This window comes from Fundulus heteroclitus, unplaced genomic scaffold, assembly GCF_011125445.2.
Source record: "Fundulus heteroclitus isolate FHET01 unplaced genomic scaffold, MU-UCD_Fhet_4.1 scaffold_456, whole genome shotgun sequence".
NCBI lineage: Eukaryota > Metazoa > Chordata > Actinopteri > Cyprinodontiformes > Fundulidae > Fundulus > Fundulus heteroclitus.
The window spans coordinates 78,078-99,537 of NW_023396875.1; the positions used below are offsets into that span (position 1 = coordinate 78,078).

General features: G+C 39.4%; 1 protein-coding gene across 3 annotated transcripts; it reads left to right on the top strand.

Moving 5' to 3' along the window:
- Window positions 1–739: 739 nt before the first annotated feature.
- On the top strand, window positions 740–20,978 carry mcf2a (MCF.2 cell line derived transforming sequence a; the record flags this gene model as incomplete). Of its 3 annotated transcripts, none has more annotated exon segments than XM_036131742.1 (22): window positions 740–1,314; window positions 9,130–9,198; window positions 9,436–9,550; window positions 9,925–10,015; window positions 12,656–12,775; window positions 13,163–13,279; window positions 13,457–13,606; window positions 13,695–13,810; window positions 13,888–14,014; window positions 14,423–14,542; window positions 15,402–15,593; window positions 15,687–15,878; window positions 15,961–16,132; window positions 16,905–16,981; window positions 17,342–17,427; window positions 17,577–17,643; window positions 17,729–17,844; window positions 19,788–19,857; window positions 19,949–20,041; window positions 20,293–20,385; window positions 20,524–20,649; window positions 20,757–20,978. In XM_036131742.1, coding segments are annotated over 22 exon segments (2,646 nt in total), but the record flags the coding sequence as incomplete, so codon positions are not given.
- Between the last annotated feature and the right edge of the window lie 482 nt (window positions 20,979–21,460).

Genomic DNA, 21,460 nt, shown 5'->3' on the forward strand with positions numbered 1-21,460 from the left:
TTCTGTAATAAAGCCGAAAGTTTTAAAGATAAACAGCTTGCTTTGTGGTTTGTTACAGCAGAACATGTCAGCAGTTTCTGTCTGGTGCAAAGGTGTGTGTGTGTGTGTGTGTGTGTGTGTGTGTGTGTGTGTGTGTGTGTGTGTGTGTGTGTGGTAATGAGATGGCCGAGAGGCTAAGCTGGATCAGCTGAGTGGCTGCTGTTTGAGGTCAGAGTGCTGCGTTGTGTGTGGCCTCAGAAGGAGAAAACCTTCAGCCTGAGAGTGAGGATTTACATATATCTGTATATAGACCCCTTCTCTCCACTCTACTCTGTATAGTGTTGCTGAGTGCTGATCCATTTAGACAAGATGTGGGCTGAGCAGTGGGGGGGTTCAGCTGAGAAAAGGCTCTCTGTAACCGTATGTACACAATGACACCCTTTCTTATTTGTTCTGCGCTTTTGAATGATTTCTGTGTATTAAAGGCTGTGTTTCACATGGGCCAAACTTATTGGCAGAGGGAGAGGAAGATTTGTATATTCGACAGTAAACCTTTTATTTTCTGTGTCCATTTATTGTGTCATAAAGCAGGAGAATAAGTGATGAATATGTTAGCCAGCCGTCCCGACAGAGGAGCCTACAATACAGAGAGCATGCAAAAAAAAAAAAAAGCCAGAGTATGAAGAAGTGTTGAGGGTAAAGTAGGGAGGGAGCTGGCAGTGGGTCAGGAGCAGACTCTTGAGCTTTGCACGGTGCAGAGCTGACGCACTAATGCTCAGAGAGGGGAGGGGAAGGGACGGACAGCCGTGGCCAGATGGAGCTGTGTTTGTTTGGAAGCAGCTAACTGCTGCTGAGAGCAGGACACACTGTCGACTCTGGTGTGTATTAACGGGAGGAGAAGAAGACATCACACCCAGTCAGGGCAGCGACGGGTCAACAGACTGCCGGCGTGCGCCTCTGAGGACAGGCCCTGTGCTGTAATGTAGCTGTGCGGCTCAGTGTGGCCTTCTCTGCAGCTTCAAGGTCGGCAACCTCAGGGAGCTGTCCCCATCTGGATCTCAACCCCCCCGCAGAACTCCATGGATTCCCCGCCGTAGCTCCTCCGCTTCTCTGTAAACCTGCGCCATGGAAGGCCGGACCGCTCCGGAGGAGGGTGTGAGGCCCGGACTGCTGTGAGCGAACGGTTGTCCCTGCCTGATCCTGTGACGGAAACTGAGGGAATGGGCCCAGCCTCACTGCAGGAGGAGAGGGACCTGGGCAAAGAGTCTGAGGAGGAGATGGAGAGCTACCGCTGCCTTCTGCGGGCCGGCTCCCAGCTGGAGAGCACCTTACAGCGTGAGTAACGTGATGCTGACACAACCTGTGAACGCTATCAGACATTTCAGCTTCGAAAACCATTTTCTAAATTGCTTCAGTTGGCACTCCTCTGTATAATTCAGCAAAAACAGACATGCTGCAATACAGCGCAGCTTAGTGTGTAACCCAACTTCTGAGAGGACGTAACTGGAGATGTGCAGCTTCAGTATTATTGATGTAGGCTACCAGTTCCTGCAGCTTTGCTCCAGCATTGGGCCATCGCAAGGATTATGTCAGCTATTTTAAGCCACCCACAGATGGGCACGTTTTCAATCTATAGGAATGATTTGTAGCTGGAATATCTGCAGGCTTGATTGTAGATCACTGTTACAGAGATGAGATTAAAGCAGGCTGTAATATTAGAGAAGTTGTCCTTATAAAACTAGGGTAATATTTGTAATTAAGGCACAAGGCCGTTGGGCTTCACGTTGAAAAACGCGGTAGGATCTCGACATGTTCGCGGACGGTTCTTCATATTTCCTGTTTTTCGAATTTGGTCTGGATCTGACAGCTGAAAGAGAAAACGCCTTTCTCAGAGGAAGTCTTATACGTTCCCCTCCCATTTTACCCTAATCTTCTTACAGAGCGTGCACTGGTAAACCGTTTTGTCATTTTGTCACGGTCTGATGTGACAGATCATCAAACAAATTTGTAATAAACAGTAAATACATGACATAGATTTCAAACCATGATCAAGTTCAATCGTTGCAAAGATGTAACAGATTCCTAAAAGTAATGACGGGTTGTTCCGCCAATAGCAGAAACAACCGCTTTTAAGCGCTTGCAGTAAGTGGTAATGAATCAGATGCTGGTGTGCTTTGGATCATTGTCTTGCTGCATTACTTGAGTGAGCTTGAGTTTATGTTCACGGGCTGATGGATGTTTTGATAAAAGGATTTGTTGTGTAGACCATCATTCATGATTCAATCGGTTACAACAAGTCCTTCTGATCATGAAGTAACAAATCCCCCCCAGACAATCACCCCATCCTCACTACTTCTTTAGATTGTTGATGCGATCTTCTGTTTCTAAAATGCTGTTAGCTGTACTCCAGATGTAACTGTAGACACTTCTCTCTCTTCACTTCACTGATCAGGTTCCCTAAAGTCTAGGGGATCTCTGTGTTTTCTTTTTTTTCTTTTTCTTTTTTTTTGGCAAATTAGATAAACCTAGGTGTTTTGGTCTTTTTAAAAGCTTTGGTTTTCATCTTGAAACTTTTCCCACTGAACCAAATTTCTCTCGGACTTTATTGTTAAGTCGATAACATAGACGTAAGGCTGATGAGGCCTGCAGTGTTCGTAAAAAGGTCTAAGATCTTTGTGACCTCCTGGATGAGTCCTCAAAGCCCTCGTGTTAATTTTGGTCAGCTGGCCACTCCTTAGAAGGTATCAGAGGAGTCATCATGAGGTGCTGATCCACCAATCAAAAGTGAACTAAGGATAAGGCGAGAAATGCAGTCTGACATGATTCTTTGGATCATGGAGAGACCAATAATGTCAAACATCTATTATTGTACGCAATCCCATGATGTCTGAAACTTTAAAATTTTTCGGAACAACAGATGCAAAAATCATGATGAGAAACAATGTTTTCATTCAGGCGAGGCCTAAAAGAGGCCATGTTTTTTTATTTGTTTATTTTTTTATTTTTTGATGCGATCTTTAGATGATCTGCTTTAGGGGTCTCAACTAGGACATCATACTTCATGACATTATAATTGTTTGTTACATTTGTCAAGCATTGTTCAAAAAAATTACAAAAAATCATGTAGCCATATGCTAGTAATAATAAAACAAAGGAAAAGCAATTAATTTTCTCATTTACACTTGATGGAATACATTGCATGGAGTACTTCAGGCATTTCTTTAACAATAACTTAAATTATTCTAATATAAAGTCAAAATCCTTAAAAAATGCCTTAATGGATTTTCATTGGCTGCAGGAAATTAAAACCATCTTCTCCCCCTTCTGCACGGTGTCTTAATGAGGCCTTTCTGTTCTAAAAACCAATCTAGCTTTCATGTATCCCAGTGGGTGGAAAACACATTTTTTTTCCTCCGCTCGTCTCTACCAGAATCCTACCACCAACCAGTCTAATCCCTAAGCATTTAAAGCTTCATTTAGCAAAAAACCTCATGACCTAAAAGCAGTATGAGCCTCGGCTTCAGCGTTTTATTAAAGTGTTTGTGTGTGAGAGCGTTTTTCTTACCTTGCAAAGGATTAAAGAGCTCTGCATTTTTAGTGTCTTTGAAATCAGAGTGAATGTAGCTCTGATTTATGGGTTTGTGCACTCTGCATTCAGCCAGACCCCCTTCATCACGCACTGCATGATTCACTTGCCTTTACTGTGCTATAAGCATACTCTTCTGCAGCATCTTCATTTTGAGGGTTTGGAAACTAAATTACTTACTTGCTCACCATTGTTGTGTGCAATTTTTTTTGTATTACCTGATTTAAAATTTAAGCAAAAGTTATTTTTTTTAACCTTTTTATTTTGTCACCAAACAAACCTCCATTTATTCCCCTTGTTTTTATGCTAGTGTTTGCCTTTTATTGTTATGTTGTTGTTTTTTTTCTCAATTTTGCTTCCTGGTGATTTTTAAAAGCTCACAAAGTGTATTTTATGGATAAAAAGTAAAGTTATATAATGTTGAGTGCTTATTGCAGGTGCACTATGTGATGAAATCAATGTGGATGGTTATCATTGTTGGGACAACAGAGGTAAGCTTCCTACCCTTAGCTTTGTAAGCACGCTAAAGGGACTGGCTGGAAGTAAATCACTGTTTCCATCCACATTGCAAAACCTTTCTTTTTTCTATGCATGCAAGAAGAGAGGAGCAAACGGATAGGTTATCTGACTTTCATTTGCACACGTTGTCCCACAGAGTCCTGCTTGTCAGCTGAGGAGGTCATGTTTAAACATTTCCTTTGAGAAGAGGCCTATATAAAAGCACACCCAGGGTATTTTTAAAATGCTGCAAAAGTATTAATATCCCTTTAACTTTGTCATATTTTGTCAAGTTACAAACACAAGCCTGGTATCATTTGATTGACCTGCACATTCACATGATACATGTGAATGTGCAGGTATACATACTCATACATTCAAATACTCATACATTCAAAAAAGCTCAAAATATGTGAATATTATAATAAAAATCTGTTTTTTTTTTGCTCATTTCAGAAAGTAAACTCATATAGATTCATTCTATATAGAGTAAAATATTTCCAGCCTTTCCATTTTTATTAATGAAAACACCAAATGCTGTGTCTCAGAAAATTAAATACACCATTTTAATGTGTGATCAATGTTAAGTGAAAGAAAAATGTGTTGTGGGAAAAGCTGGACCAGCTGCAGGAATAATCACAGCCTTGAGAAGATCCATTCAAGGATTTGGGGAGCTTCAAAAGGAGCGGACTTAGCTGGAGTCAGCAGATCAAGAATAAGTTCTGATAATTTGGAGTCCACTTTGTTTTCTGAAGTCCACATAAACAGCCAACTACTAGGACATTTTGAAGCACTTCATGCTTCCCTCTGCTGACAAACCTGTATGGAGATTTTGCAGCAGGATGTGCTACCTGCCCACTGTGCTTACTGTACTTTAACCAGCAAACTGACCTGACCTGAACCCCACAGATAGTCTATGAAGTATTGTCAAGAGGAAGATGAGAGGCACCAGAACCATCAATGCAGATGAACTGAAGGCCACTACCTGGGTTTCCTGAACACCTCAGCAGAACCACAAGCTGATCGCTGTCACGCCACGTTGTATCGATGGAGTAATTCATGCAAATGGAGCCCCAGCCAAGTATCGAGTGTATAAAAATTAACATACTTGATATTTCTGATTAAGATATCCTTTGTTTTGGTCTTATGTAATCAAAATTTTAAACACACTGGATTGTTTTTTTTTTATAACCTGTAAGCCGTCATAAATGTAAACAAATAAAGGCCTGGAAAATATTAGTCCATCTAATAAATCCATATGAGATATGAGTTTCACTTTCTGAAATGTGTGACATGATACAGTATTTTAAGACATTCAAAGTTTTTAAGATATACTTGTGATTATGAAGGAAAGGAGACATGGTTTTCAGTAAAAAAAAAAAAAAAAAAAAGAAATTTGTGGTGTGCAATTCTGCACCCCCCCCCCCCCCCCCCCCCCCCCCCCCCCCCGCCGAGAACATATTTAGACACCTTTTGCAGCGACAACATGCTAACACGTGAGAACACATTATTCAAAACCATTAATTTTTAGGTCTGACTGTATGTTTAGGGTCACTGTCATCTGAGAAGATGAACTTTTAATACAAGTCTTCCAGGATTTACCCGGATTAGGCAGCATCCATTTTCCCAGCTCTCACCTGCTTCTGTGTCTGTACTGAAGCATCACAACAGCTTGAGCCCCAACACCCCCCCTCCGCCCCCGCCCCCCATTGTGTCACCATGGGTTTGGTGGGTTTAGGCTATTCATTTTCTGACTTGCAACATTTTGAATGTAGCCCAAAAGGTTCTGTGTAGGTCTCATCAGACCAGAGCACCTTTTTTCAAAATCCTTGCTGTTCTCCCTTTATATCTTGGGGTTTACCACACATGGGACTCTTTGTGAGATTCTTTCAACAATTCAGCTTTATATCATCTTTAAAAGCCAGATTTGTGGAACGCAAGACTGTCACAGATTCTCTGACCCGAGTTGTATATCTCCTCCAGTCATCATGAGTCTTTTGGCTGCTTGTTTTATTAATGCTCTCTTTAGCCGGCCTATCAATCCAGGCTGACAGTCATGTAGGTCTGCATTTGTGCCAAATTCTTTCCATTTTCAGATGATTGGTTCAACAAAGCTCTGTATGATGATCAAAGCTTGGGATATTGTTTTAAAAGCTAACCTTACTATAGTCTCCACCACAGCTTTATCTGTGACCCGTATGTGTTCCTTGGTGGTCATGATGCTGGTTGTCTAATGTCCTGAAGATATTTAGTCACACTGGATTTTATTTAGAACTGTGAGTAAATACAGATGTATGCCGCACTTTCCAGATTTATATTAGTAAATAAATTGACAATTATGTATCATTTTCTTTTTGTTTCACAATTATGTAATTCTTTAGGTTTGTCTGTGGCATAAAATCCTAACAAAATACCCCAAAATGTTTTTGTAACCAACATGACAAAATGTGTAAAGAGCACTTTGCAAAGCACTGTATAAAGTTAAATACTGTTGGTTACGGCATACAGCCTCGTTGAATTAGCACAAGCCAATCAATCATTAAATGGGCCAGGTAGTATTTTAGGGTCAAGAGCCAATGTGGTGTTTCCACAAGATTACAGAGTTTATTAACTGCACTGCGGTTTGCTGCATTGGGTAGCTCGCATTTGATACACACAGAAGGGCTCTGGACTCTAATTATGCTGACATCCAACTTTAGTTCAGGAAAATTTGCTCAAAAAACATTTTACTTATCCATTCCAGTTTATGCAAAAACTTGACCCTGCAATCCTGAAGTGTCAGATGTACTCCTACGCTGCAGTGTCCATTAATAACTGTCTTTAAACATCCCGGCACATCCATCTAAGACAATTTCCTCATTCTGCTGTTGACCTACCAAGCTGGATATTAATGATCATACAGGTATTCAAGCGTGACAGTAACTCTATCCTGGATCTTATCCACTGCTCCTGCTTTGGTCTGGCCTGGCTCCGCTCCTCTCTGTTACGACACACATCAAATATTCAGCAGGTACTGGCGGGGCTTATTACTTGCTCCCTGAAACGCAGCATCACTGCAGTCACCTCATGGAAAATAACACCTAGGTCGCTCATACGATCGCTCTCCGGCCTTCCCTGTTTTTTTCCTCTACATATATCTGTTCCTCTGCACTGATTAATTTTTCATGAGGAAAAGATGAAATCCAAGAGCGGCACTGCACTGTGCTCTGCCGCAGCTGAAGGCAATGTAGAGACATTTTGCATGACTCAAATAAAGCGGTAAATCCGTGCTGTGTAATGTCCTTACATCTGTTTCTGCTGCAATCATCTTTGCTTTGAGGGTCAACAGGGATCTGCATTAGGAGCGCTGGAAACGCAGAGGGAACTTGTACTAACAGTAACATTACAACATTGTATTTCTGCCCTCTGCGCATCAGACTGGCTGCTGCCTACAGCTCCAGTCTGTAGACGATGGCCTGGTACAGACCGCTCTGTCTCCATCCCTCCATCCACTCTGAGAGGAACATTAGCTGAATTAAGAAAGCAGTACAGGCCATCTAAAGGCTACATTAGCCTGGTTTATATTGCTGTATGGTGAATGAGTTACTGTATTTGAATCCTTTCATGTTCTTAATGCTGGCAGCTACAGGGAATCTACATTTTCCCGAGAAGGCGGACACTGGACTAAGACACACATGGTTGAGGGCAGATAATCTTGAACTCCTGGAATGCTGCTTTACTAACAAGCCCGATGAAAGACATTTGTATACCAAAAAAACAACAAAAAAACAACAACATTCAGGCTTGGCTATAAGCAACGTTGCTAATATTGACACAAAAACACACAGTCAAACATGGCAGTTGTAACATTATTCTGTGGGACAACTTATCTTCAGCATCTCGGTGAGTCCATGCACACAAGGACAAACAATGTTCAAGAATAAACGTAATGGACAATTTGAGGAGTCACCAGAAGAAAGCTGTAGACAGGAGATGGCTTCACAGTCTTTTTATTGTTGAGTGAGCAAATAAGTCATGCTGCTTAATTTAATCATGATAACTAAAAAATCTGCTTTATTTAAAAGGTTTGTGCACAAAAACATGAGAATTAACTTTGGTTCCATTTCTACACCCCTCTCAGGATTCAGTAGCTTGCACAAGTACTTGGAAAAAACACTTTTCTTGGTCCTTTGTTCTACTGCTAAGTCAATTGGGGGAAAAAATGACTCAATATTTTTTTGTTGCTCTAGTGGCTTTTTTTAAAAGTCAGCTGACAGGACAGGAGGTAAAGGATGTCAGGTCGGGATCACAGCCGTGTTGAGGATTTAGGCCCGCCGTACATGGGGCGTGCGCCATCCCCCATCCCCCTGCGCCATCGGAGCATGCCAAGAGAGTCTACATGCATTTTCAGAGAAATGCTTTGAATTCATAACCTATGCCCTACGTATTGAGCATGAAAGGCAACCATAAATAATGAAGAGGTATCGTTTCTACATGTATATATATAAAACTTTTCAATAGAATTAATAAATAATCATTATTGTCACCATGTGTTACCATGGTGAGACAGACACCGGCTCAGGATGCACACAGATAACATGAGAACACAGACAAAATATTTCCACACTTCTCTTTCTTTTGATGGCAGGTTACTTGAAATGTATCATAAACACATGTATTTCCATTTCTTCAGTTGCATCTAGTACGTCGGTCAAGTGTAAAGGTTAACATCTTACATAGATGACATAGAAGACAAAAAAAAAATACCCAATATTTTAGTACCAACAAGATGATCCAAAAAATAGCTATTTGTTTAATAGTTGGAACAGGGGACAATTTTTTTTCATTTAAAATAATTTTGAAAAAATTACTAAATTCTATGCTTCCTGGAGCCAAAGAAATTAGTGTTGGTTTAAAACTTTTACATTTAATTAAATGTGATTGACTTCAGATTCTTGATGCACCTCAGGACCAATGGAAGCAAATGCACTGAAGTTTATTTACTTAAAGAAACAATTAACTCCTAAATATTCCATAGCAAAATATGACAGAATGCATTAACTATTTCTACTTGTATCATGTTGTAGAGGTGACTGTGCCTGTGAGCCTGAAGGAAGTAGGCGGCTATATAGAGAAACAGGTTGCATATCTGTCAGGTGAGTTATTTTTTACAATACATCTATCTATCTATCTATCTATCTATCTATCTATCTATCTATCTATCTATCTATCTATCTATCTATCTATCTATCTATCTATCTATCTATCTATCTATCTATCTATCTATGGCTTGTTTTAGATGTCAGAAGAGAAGCATTGTTTTCATGGCGATCCTATACATGTATTATATAAACATATAAATAAGTGATGCTTATGTTTCTGATTTTCTCCAGGGGGACGTGGGGAAGACTCCAGCGTCATCATCACCCTCCCAGAGTGCTCAGCATTCAGTGACATTCCAGAGGACGCTTTAGCCAAAGTCTTTACCTACCTCACTCTCATCCCTCGGTGTGTCCTCCATCATTTAGCTGTTCTTCCTCGCTGACTCTCTCTCCCCCCTTCTGCACTGCACCAAAACCTTGTATTCTGAGCACAGCAGGCGCTGCTGATCTGTAGCTCAGAGTCAAATGCCCTACCGATGCCCTTGTTGTCATAACCTCATCTCTCCAGAGATTAGGGAAGATTGTAAAAGAGCAGGTCAGACGCTCATTCTCTGCTCCGATGTTGAATGCAAAGAGTCTAATTCTTTCAGATGAAGAACAGATATTTGATATTACATAAAAACGTTATTATTTGAGTTCACATATTTTTGTATCAAACACTCTGTCTCACATTTGCAGCAATTAAAAACTAAAACCAAGGGTGCATGTTTTTATTGGCAGGACCAGACAGCCTGGAGTTAAATTTATCATCATCTTAGACCGAAGACTGGACACATGGGCCTCTATCAAAGCAGCCCTTGCCAGAATAGCAGTAAGTTTAATCTTTCTTTCTTTATTAAACCAGGTTGAGATAGTTTGGAATATGGGAGTTTTTAAGCACTGAAACACGGCTGTACTTGACTAAGGTGTTGATAAACGGGTTCATATGTTCCTATTCCTATTTCAATAGGAAACTCATTTCATTTGATCAAATAAATTATTATTTCTGATGAGTATAAAAAATGTATTTAAGATAATTTTCTTTGTTTCTTTGTTTGTTTCTTTGTTTGTTTCTTTCTTTCTTTCTTTGTTTGTTTGTTTCTTTCTTTCTTTCTTTCTTTCTTTCTTTCTTTCTTTCTTTCTTTCTTTCTTTCTTTCTTTCTTTCTTTCTTTCTTTCTTTCTTTCTTTCTTTCTTTATGCTCCATACTCAACATTGGTAGAATTGTCTGCCATAAATACATTTTTTAAGGTTTATATTTTTCAATTTAAACCTCTGTTAAGCAGTTGCTGTCCTTGGTGCTGATGAAGATCTTTGCTAAGTGAACATTTGCCCCTGATTTACACGTAGCAGTGTTTTTAACCCGCTTGGTCTAGGCATCAGTAGTGAAGCATTGTTTTCATGCAGCGTATTCAGAGTCCCCTCTGCATATTGCAACAAATGCATGAGTAAGCAAAAACTGCGCGATGACGCGGGAGGCTCAGGAGGGGAGTAAGGATGAGGAGGAAGCCGGGCGGGAGGAGGAAATGTTGCAGAGATGCGCTGCCTGCCAGCCTCTATCGCAGAGGCACAGGGCGGCAGCAGAGCTTCGGCTGTTGCCAGGCGGTCGCGGGAAGGAGTCGCATATCTTTCCTGGCACGGATTTTCCGTGGTCAGCCGGGAAGTTACACGTATTAGCGATGGCTGCCGACACCATGACCGATTGCTTTTACCACCGAAGAATGCCAAAGATCCGAAGGAGCCCGGTAATGAGCGCTTCCTGTAATTTTTAATTCTTGGTGTGAAGAGTTTGGGGTGAAGTTTTGTTTGGGGCGGCTTGGATGAATGCGGCAGCGGCGCAGACTGTAGCACTGCGGCGCACGGGGAGCTTCTGCTTAGTCATGCCGCTGGCTCTCTGCGCGTCCTGCACAAACCAACGACCATCTAGATTAAATGTCTGTCTCCAACTAGGAAGACTGCGCTAGGCTAAAGGAATCTAGGAAGCTGCAACTGAGAAACCAAAGACAGGGCACTGCGTAATAGCGACACATTAAAATGCTGCTGCATGGGGGTTTCTTCATGCATACAGAATTTAGAGTTCAAAGCCTTCAGATAAAAAATAAAAAAATTGCAAATGTACTTTATGCTTTCATTCAGTAGGTTCAGTCTTGAATACAGCATCAGGGTCAGACAATGACCTCAAACAACACAAAGCTAAAACCTACAAAATGGTGTAAATTAATTTTAAAATTAAGTAAATTTATTTTAAGCTTGAGCATTTGGTCAGTGCTTTTTTGTTTATGGTATAATATTATTGTTTTTTTTTTTCTTCTTTTTTATCCTAACTGTGACATTATGTTTTAATGCTCGTTGCTTTACCATTTTATTATCTTATTTTATCTGGGAATCCCTTCAGTTGCTCTTTTGTGTGTAATAGTACTATATCAAAAAGACTGATTGATTGGCATAAACAAATAGATGGAAATTGAACTTTAAATTAAGGTTAAATGCAATTGTTGAGCAAAACAGACCAGAGTAAAGTCTATAATATGTTGCATTGTGTGATGATACACTTTTAACATCTCTTTTGCATGTATTCCGATTTAAAATGCATATATATATACATTCATTTTTACAACTGTTCCTTCTCAGTTGTGTTTGGGGTTGTGGTACAAGATAGTTATATTTTTCCAGGTTTGAGGTTGAGAAATAAGTTTTAAAAAGAGCAAAAGACAGTGAGAGCTTCTGAAAATGCATATAAGAGAGAGAGAGAGAGAAATATGAATTTATTTGAAGAACAATCATTTTGGTTAACAATGTATTATAACACAATGATCACTGAAGGGAAAACTAGTGGGGAAAAAAGTCTCCTGCACAAAATGTATGTTTCTAATGTGAACATTTATATGTTTTTAAATACCAAGTCAGATCAAGAAGTCTGTAGTTCGTTTTCTCCTATCGTATTTGGACCTAAAATGTCATGTCAAGCAAGTGCGACATGCTGTGGTTGGAGGAGATCTTTAAATACTGATGTATATTCAACACTTTTTTGAACACATTGTTCAGAGACTGAGAAAAAAAACAAACAAGTGGCAGCTGCAGGTAATTGTGAGTGAACAAGCAAGAAAAATATTTGAACAGAGCAGGTTTACCTTTATTTATTAAAGTGATCCTTGGACCACAGATAATGTGTACAGAGGACACAAAAACATCCCACACAACACCTGCAGTGGCCTTGATGTCTGACTGTTGACATAGATTCGACATATTCCTGCTAGAAGCATTGTTTGTCAAAACAATCCAATTTTTCTTTTTAACAAAAGCCAGTTTTCCCTGCAGATCCAGAATCCTGTCATCACCCATATAAGATAATGCCTGTATCAGATAGGTGGTACAACAGATACTCTTTATCTGATCTGCTTTAAACACAACTAAAACGTCTCAAGTACGATCATATTCGCGCCTTGAAATGGTACCTCTTTTCTCTCATCAAGGCCTCCTTTCCTGGGAACCTCCACCTGGTCTTGGTGCTCCGACCCACCAGCTTCTTCCATCGTACTGTAACAGATATTGGTTTCCGCTTCAGCCAGGATGACTTCATGCTCAAGATGCCAGTAAGGCAGCTACTCTTCAGTTACCAAATTTGTCTCACTCAAGGTACACCTCATTATTGTTACAGTCGGGAGCTCCATAAGCAAAATGTTTTCTGGTAATCTAACTAGAATTTCGACCTTTGTTTTTATCATACTATATCATGCTTTCTTGGATTTTTTCCCCTACATTTCTGGTGTTATTTTATAGTTTAAAGTGAGAAAAATTTGTTGTCAAGATGCATTTGACCTCACCAAATGCATGATATCATGCATATTGTTGGGGCACATAGGCCAGATCTATTGCTTTCTGGCCAATACAATGTTTATCTAACAACTGAAGAATAAGAAGTCATGTGAAAACGGACGTTAAGTCTTTTTGTGAGCTCTCAGATTTGTCTACATGTTTAGGTGGTGATGCTGAGTTCTGTCACAGACCTGCTGCGCTACATTGACGAGAACCAGCTGACATCCGAGTTTGGAGGCACTTTGGACTACTGTCACAGTGACTGGATTGTTTTGCGGACGGTAAATGGATTCATAAACGAGCCAGAGTCCAACATTAAACCATATTGTTGTTTAAATCTGTGTTATTTTATGGTAGACTTTATCAGTAATAACTGTTTCAGAAAGTTACCGGATGAACGTTTAGATAAAAGAGTCTCATTTAATGGTTTTTTGTGTTTGTTCTGTTTTCCACGACAGGCCATTGAAAGTTTCGCAGTGACGGTAAAAGACATTGCTCAGATGCTGCAGGGGTTTGGGACCGAGCTGGCGGAGGCAGAGCTTCCAGACGAGGGGAAAGCCATTGAACAGCTCCTTGAGACTCACACTGAAAAGTACAAAAAGCTCAAGGTGAGGCTTTATGCAAGATGCATTTGTTTACATTACCAAATTTGATTTTGACCTGCATTTTTTTTAAATGTAATCTGCTCTCTGGAAGGATGCAATCAGGTCAGTTTCAAAGGAGGGTCGACACCTTCTGTCCAACCTGGAGATAAGTGGGAAGGATGACGACTCCCAGTGGGACGTGAAGCTGGATTGGGAGACAGTACAGAGGTAGATGATGTCTTTGATATGCTCTGTACTCCTAAACTTTATTTATTCACGACGTCTCTACTACAATGGACTGACAGTTCCTCTTTCAGGCTCCTTGCCCAGCTCAGAGACATGGAGTTGGCCTTTGACGGCTTCTTTGAGAAGCATCATCTGAAACTCCACCAGTACCTGCAGCTGCTTCGATATGAACAAAGCTTTCAGGAGGTAAAGTTGTTAAATGCTTTTCACTTGTGGGAAAATTATAATTTTTTTTGTATAATTACCAGAAATTATACTTTTTCTTTGTATTTAGGGCACTTAGAAGGATATCTGTAACGTATCACTTCAGTCATAACAACAATTATAAAAATAATCTGCAAAACAATTAAATGAATAACAAAATTATATCATAAACAGTTCAATCTTTATGTAAGCTGAAGCTTTAGATCTGGCATTACGAAGGAAAAAAATGGCCTAAGATTTTTAAAAACAGAAATTGAAACATTTTCCTGTATCAACCAGTTTTACAGCTTTAAGCAGGCAGAAGCAAGAGACGGTTAGATGCATGTTAAAACCATGGTTAATCTCCAGCTAATGTTTCTGTTTGCATATCTGATGTGTCTTTTTGCTTAGATGGAATTATGTCTTGAGCATCTCATGCATCAGGAGAGGGAATTATCCATAAATGTGAGCACTGTGGCTCAAACAGAGCACGCTCTGAAAATGCTTGACAGCCTGGAATCCAATGCACAGGTCAGTGGTTCTCCATCTACAGTGTCAGAGTCTGATCTTCTGCTTCTCTGTCCATATTTTCATTTATTGGGCTTTTTCAACCAAATACTACATATATATATATATAGAATACTTTTTTATTTTGTATCTTGTAGATTCACTGGATTTAATTCTAAAGGTAATCTAAATTCATGAACATGTCTAAGGAAACTAAATCCCCAAAGTTAATTTATTTGCTTGGCCTGGAAAGTTTATGTGAAGCTCATTGTTTTAGTTGGTTTGCAGTTGATTCATATTCAGCTAATGGGTCGAACAATACTTAGTGAGATGTCCAAAGATTGGAATATTGTTTTACAACTGTAACCCTGCTTAAAACCTTTCCACAACTTTACACTTGCCCTGTCTGGTGTGCCTCTAAGTCTTTATGATGCATCCCCAGATCATGATCCTGCAACCACTGTGGAGAGTCATAATGTTCAGTTTAGTTTTCCACCACACATAACATTTTGCTTTGTGTATACCAGAAAGTTGGTATTTGGTTGGACTGCATCTTATTGAGGTGTATCAGAGTAAAGGGGACTGAATATAAACACTATATATATATATATATATATATATATATATATATATATGTATATATATATATATATATGAAAAAAGAAAATGTATTCCTTACCCTTCTTGCACTTTGTTGGGTGGGTCAAACAAATTAAATCCTGATCAAATACATCACAGCTTGTGGTTTTAACCTTGTACACATTAGTTGTTAACGGTTTTGTAAGGCGCTATAAGTATGTGTTTATTAGCCTTTATGTGGCTCTTTATAAATGCATTGTGTGTAACAAAGCTCTCTTTTTTTGTTTCCTTTTGCCTCCATCAGGAAGTGATGTCTCGAGCCCAGATCATCATCCTCCACGGACACCAGCTATCTGCAGCTCACCACTATGCCATGGCGCTCATTATGCAGCGCTGCAACGAGCTCCGCCACCACTGTGACACACTCTCTGCTGCGCTTAAGTCCAAGCACTCTTTTCTGATGCAGACACACCAGCTATTGCTTTGTCTTGGGCAGGTAATTTAAAAAAACAACAACATACCTTCAAGTGTTTTTAACACCTAAATACATACAATGGTTGCACAGCATCTATGGACTTTCTGCCTCTAGGCCCAGACTTGGTGTGATGATGGAGCGTATATGTTGGCAAACCAACTAGTAGACAAGTCCCAGTCCAAAGAAGGTGCCCAGACATCTTTAAGGGACATTGAGAAGTTCCTGGAGGGGGCGCCATCCATGCTGAGCTCAGGTCATGATGTTCTGGCTATGGAGTACGAGGCTGTCATCACACCTCAGCTACAGGTTAGCTTCCGGTCATTGTCTGAAAAGCTTTAATCCTCATTTTTATCCTCTTCATCTTTGCTTTCCTCTGTCTGCTCGTCAGACTCAGATTGGGAAAGTGTTTGAAAAGCACGCAACAGTACAGCAGATGATCCAGAACCGGCAAGCTTGTTTGAGGAAGCTGGCTGACAAACAGGTGCGACCAATCCAGCTGGTGGCCCCCAGGCCGGAGAACCAACCGCGCTCCAAATCACCGCTCTTCTCCCCAAAGCACGGTATGGCACAGACACAGATTAGGACATGTTTCATATAGAAAAAAAATTACACAAACATATAACACTGATCCTCGTTGGCAGGTAACCAGACTGACATATTGTGCTTTTAGGTCCGATCCTTCGTGTAATCCTACTCCATTCATAGTGACAGCGGCCTTTCTCTCACTTGTACATTTCCTTTAGGCACTTTCGTTAAATTATCACATCACAGGGTCCCACCACGGTCTGCCTGAACAGCCTTGGGGGTTTTCACCACAACCCCTGCAAACTAGCCAGAAAAAAGACAGATGATGCAATCAATCGAGTGACTGCTCAGTAGCTGCCATGCAGTGATCAAAACCTTTCAGGGCATGAGATGGTGTTCATTTCCGCCAACAGATAAAGATAAACTTGGTTACTTCTAAGAAATCTGGTGTAGATCTTCATGCAAGCAATTGTAACATCACGCATGCATTCTCATGCACATTAGTAATGAAGACATACACAAGACAAAATGTAAGCTGGGCACAATTATTTCCAAGTCTTCAGATCTGTTCATTTTCAAGGTAGATATATTGTTTTAACAAATTACTAAGATAGATACATCTTTCTTTTTAAACTATTGAACAATTAGTTAGGGAAGTGTTATTATTGTAGTATGCACTAAACGTATGGTTTTAAATTAGTCCTCCTCTCAGTTTGACTCCACGGAGGCTATGAAATAAACTCTGTATTGTTTTCAAGACGGAAACACTGTTATTCAACTAATGAGTTGATGTTGTGGATTCTGCAGGGGATGGCTTGAAGTTCACATTTGACATTTCTCTTCCTGGGAAGAAATCGTCCCGGAAAAGTCCAAACACCAGAAAAGTGAGTAACAACGAACTTTGTTTGCTCCTTCATTTCTGCTCGTTTAGAACCACAAAGCTGTTCATGGTCCCGTTGTGTTCTCAGCTAACTGCCAGTTTAAGCTCATGATTTGCTCTTGATGACATTCCCCTTAAAGGGATTGCTCAGGAGTTTAAAGTAAGTTTCTCTTTAAGGTTGACATAGCCATTAGCTTTAGCCCCCGGGTCTAACTAATCTGGATTTACACTAAAGGAGACTCCAAAAGCGTTCTCCACTGCAGGTGTGATATCCCCTGCTAATAACGTTTTAACAGAACCTCCCTTTACAAATCCTAAACTATCCCTTTTTATTTCTGACAGCAGATTTTTGTGGTGTTTTCAGATAGAGGTGATTCATGACTACCAGGAGAGCCGCAGCTGTGTTTCATACAGTCTGGATGGAGACGACAGCCCGGATGTCTTGAAACGGTGAGGAGGAGAAATCCGTCCACCCATCTGTCCGTCCTCAGTGCCGCTTTTTGATGTCGTTCACTCTGTGATTCTCTTTGCTCCGTGCTAATGATGCCCTGTGGCTGTCTCTTTATGTGTCCGTCTGTCTACGTTTGTTTGTGGCTCAGTCATGTGATGAGGGAACTTATAGAGACTGAGAGAGTCTATGTTGAGGAGCTGCTATCAGTGCTGCTGGTAGGATTCAATTCAACGAGGCTCATAGATGTCATCTCATGATATTTGCTTTTGTCTCATTGATTTTATTTTTCTTCACATGCAGGGTTATAGGGCTGAAATGGACGACCCAGCTCTATCAGGGCTTCTGCCGCCTATACTACGCAGTAAGAGAGATATTCTCTTTGGAAACATGCCTGAGATCTACAACTTTCACAGCAGGCAAGTTTTATTATTTTATTAAGTCCCAAAACAGAGTAAGATTGGATGATGTTGCTCTGAGGAGCTGAACATTTTCACGATGTTACGTTACAAAATTATTCAGCAGGGTTTTAGGATCCGACTGCACATTTCCTAAACCCTGATGTTTTAATTAGGGTTTAAATAAATGAAAAGAAAAAAGAAAGATGGTAAAAATGGCCACAGATTGAGTCTAAACAGATCAAAATGTCCCTTAAAGGCATGATTGTTCTTATTGAGGGATAAAAAACTGAAACAAATCAAATACGTATCCCTATCATAACTAGATTGTCCATTTTTGTCAGTTCCAGTGGAGAAAAAACAAACAGGTAAATGTACAGAATAAATATTTGCTATTTCAAATATTTTTTTTCCTCTCTGTTCAGTCCAGTAGTGTCAAACTCATTTCTATATTAGGCCACTATGGCATCATGAAGTCATTAAAAGGGCCGGTTGCACCTGTATAGATGACACTTTTGATTTCATAATTTAATTCCAATTCACATGAAAATGTAGAAAACTTCACAGTAACACAAAAGTAGCACCCTTAGGCCCATTTGAACAGTTTATCTGAAAAAAAGTTTATATTGGGGTGAGTTACACTTTAAACTCATCATTCTGCATCGCTTTTTTTCTCTTTTTGGACATTTATGGGTTGTTTTAATGTGTTGTGGAAAAACTGACATTTAGTAGCAGGATGCTATTACTACACAGTTAAAACAAAATCAACATTTGCTACAGGAAGCACTTTATATAATTTAAAAGGATATATGCCTCTACTTTATGACCTTATATGCCTTTTCTGGCTCTTGACGGCCAGATAAATTGTCTTGACGGACCGGATTCGGCCTGCGGACCTTGAGTTTTACACCTGCGGTTTAGACTAAATTTTCTAAACTATTTATAATAATTTAGGAATTGCTTAGGAGACGTAGTGTCATATTTTTTTGTTTGTTTTGTTTAGGGATTCTATCTGAGTTGGAATATTAGCAAAATGTTAAACTAAGATTAAATCCTTTTCTGAATCGCATATCTCTCACCACAGCTAAGGAAATGTATGATTCTAAAAGAGCAGGGAAATGATCAACAAATAGAATATCTATTTCAAATTGTTGTTTCAGTTAGTTTCTGAAATTTCACCCTTTTTTAATATTAGTTAAATCACTTACCTGTTAAATCAAGGAAAATGTTTAAACACAAAACTGGAACCATATTTTTCATATTATATTAGTTCATATTACACATTTAAAACAACAGCCTTTGGCCAAAGTGTTGAACAACTCTTATTAATCAATACAATAAAACAATAGGAGAAAACAATAAAAAATAAGTAATTTTACCCAGAGACTGAGTTAAATGCAAAATTAAATTACATAAAACATTTTATTATTTATTTATGTTTTTTTAAATTATACTAATGAGAATTTGTGACTGGTGAAAATCAGCAACAGCCTAATATCCCACTGTAATCAGAACTGTTTGTTGTTTATTTTTTTATTGAGGATCCCCATTAGCTACATCTTAACGCTGTTGCTATTCTTCCTGGGGTCCACACCATTATTCATACAAGAGAGAAAAAGACAATTAAACCAGTGATGCAAATTTTATAGAAATATTACGTAATACGGTTGTTGTCCAAATATGAAAGTAGATATGGTCGGAGCCTTAGAAATGCCTTCCCTGGTAAAAAAAAAATCTCATATTGAATTTTGAAATTTATTTTCTCATTCAAGCCTCAAACGAACTGAATAGAATATCTAAAAGAGGTCAATTAACGACTTCTATGGTTTCGGTGGAGATATCTCCATTTCAGAGATCTTTTCTGTGACTCAATGGGAAGTTTCAGTGTAATTTTCACATTTGTTTCAGCTGCTTTGAGAAAAAAATGTGTCAATGTGTTGCTTTTGGTTTCTCTGATTATCCAGAGTTTTCCTTCAAGACCTTGAAGGCTGTCTGGAGGCTCCTGAGACTGTAGGAGCTTGTTTTCTCCAGCGGGTGAGAGTCTAAATATATAAATTTTTTGTATTCTTCATTTTGGTAATATTTATTTCTATTTAAAAAAATTCTATTTATTCTCAATGACCAGAAAGAAAGTTTCCAGATGTATGAAATGTACTGTCAGAATAAGCCACGTTCTGAAGCACTGTGGAGACAATTCTCAGACTGTGCCTTTTTTCAGGTAATTTATTCAGATATTTTATTCTGTACACTGTGCTGTCTGAGGAAACTGAAAATATATAAGAACTATTATTATTATTATTATTATTATTATAAAATTCATAAATTAATAGTAAAAAAACATAAACGTAAAAAATGTGTACATGGCAAATAAAAATAATTTAAATGAACATGATTAATTCAAGGAGTTAAAACTGGAGGTGTTGCTGACCAACATTACATACAGCAATTTTGTTTATCTTTCAATTAAAGGAGTGTCAAAAGAAGCTGGAGCACAAACTGGGCCTGGATTCCTACCTGCTTAAACCGGTCCAGCGCCTCACAAAATACCAGCTGCTGCTCAAGGTTGGTTGGCTGTTCCGATAAATCGAAAAGCCACATTTAAATCGATTGGTTTTAATATTTCATGTGTGCTTTTGGTTATGGTTTCAGTCACATCTTTCATTTCTGCATGTAAACATTTTCCAATGTTTAAATTCTCAGGAGCTGCTCAAGTACAGCCCAGATTGTGAGGGCACCTCTGAGCTGCAGGGGGCGCTGACAGCCATGCTGGATCTGCTCAAATCAGTCAACGACTCCATGCATCAAATCTCCATTACAGGATATGAGGTTAAAACATTAGTTTATTTTTTACAATGCATTTCATTGTCAATAAACGTGCACTTGGATATACAGTATTTACAAAAACCTAAAAAGTTTCCCTCTCCCCATTACAGGGGGAAATCTGTGAACTGGGCCGTGTGCTGATGCAGGGCTCTTTCAGTGTGTGGATCAGCCACAAGAGAGGTCCCACTCGCATGAAGGAGCTGGCTCGCTTCAAACCGATGCAGAGACACTTCTTCCTGTATGAGAGGGCTCTGCTTTTGTGTAAACGTAGAGAGGATCATGGAGAAGGGAGTGACAAGACGCCTTCCTACAGCTTCAAGCACTGTCTCAAGGTTGGTCTGTATACTGCAAGATATTGGATTAAAGCGTTTGGCCATGATTCACCGGTCATGGTGTAAATGTTTTCTGTCAATAAAATCTGAGGCACACCTATGTTCTCATTCCCCCCCTGAGTCCCCCTGGACAACCACCTCCCTTTGCAGTTATGGTAGAAAGTCTTTTTATATGTATACCATATAAGTTGAGTATGGGGGATTGCTGCACAGTCAATGACTCAATGCAATCTACCTTCTTGGCACTATATAAAGAAACTGAATTGAAATCAGAGTTATATTTTCCCCCCTTATTCAATGCACTATAGCGCAAGCTCAGTCAGTTTGGTTTGAAAACAATTGTGAACAAGAATTTCAATCTCGGCACAGATTCTTAATTGGATTGCGATCTGGGCTTTGACTAGGACGTCCTAACACCTGAATATGTTTTGACTTAAACTGTTCCAGTTATGTTTGCAGCTTCCAACATTTATGAATTATTT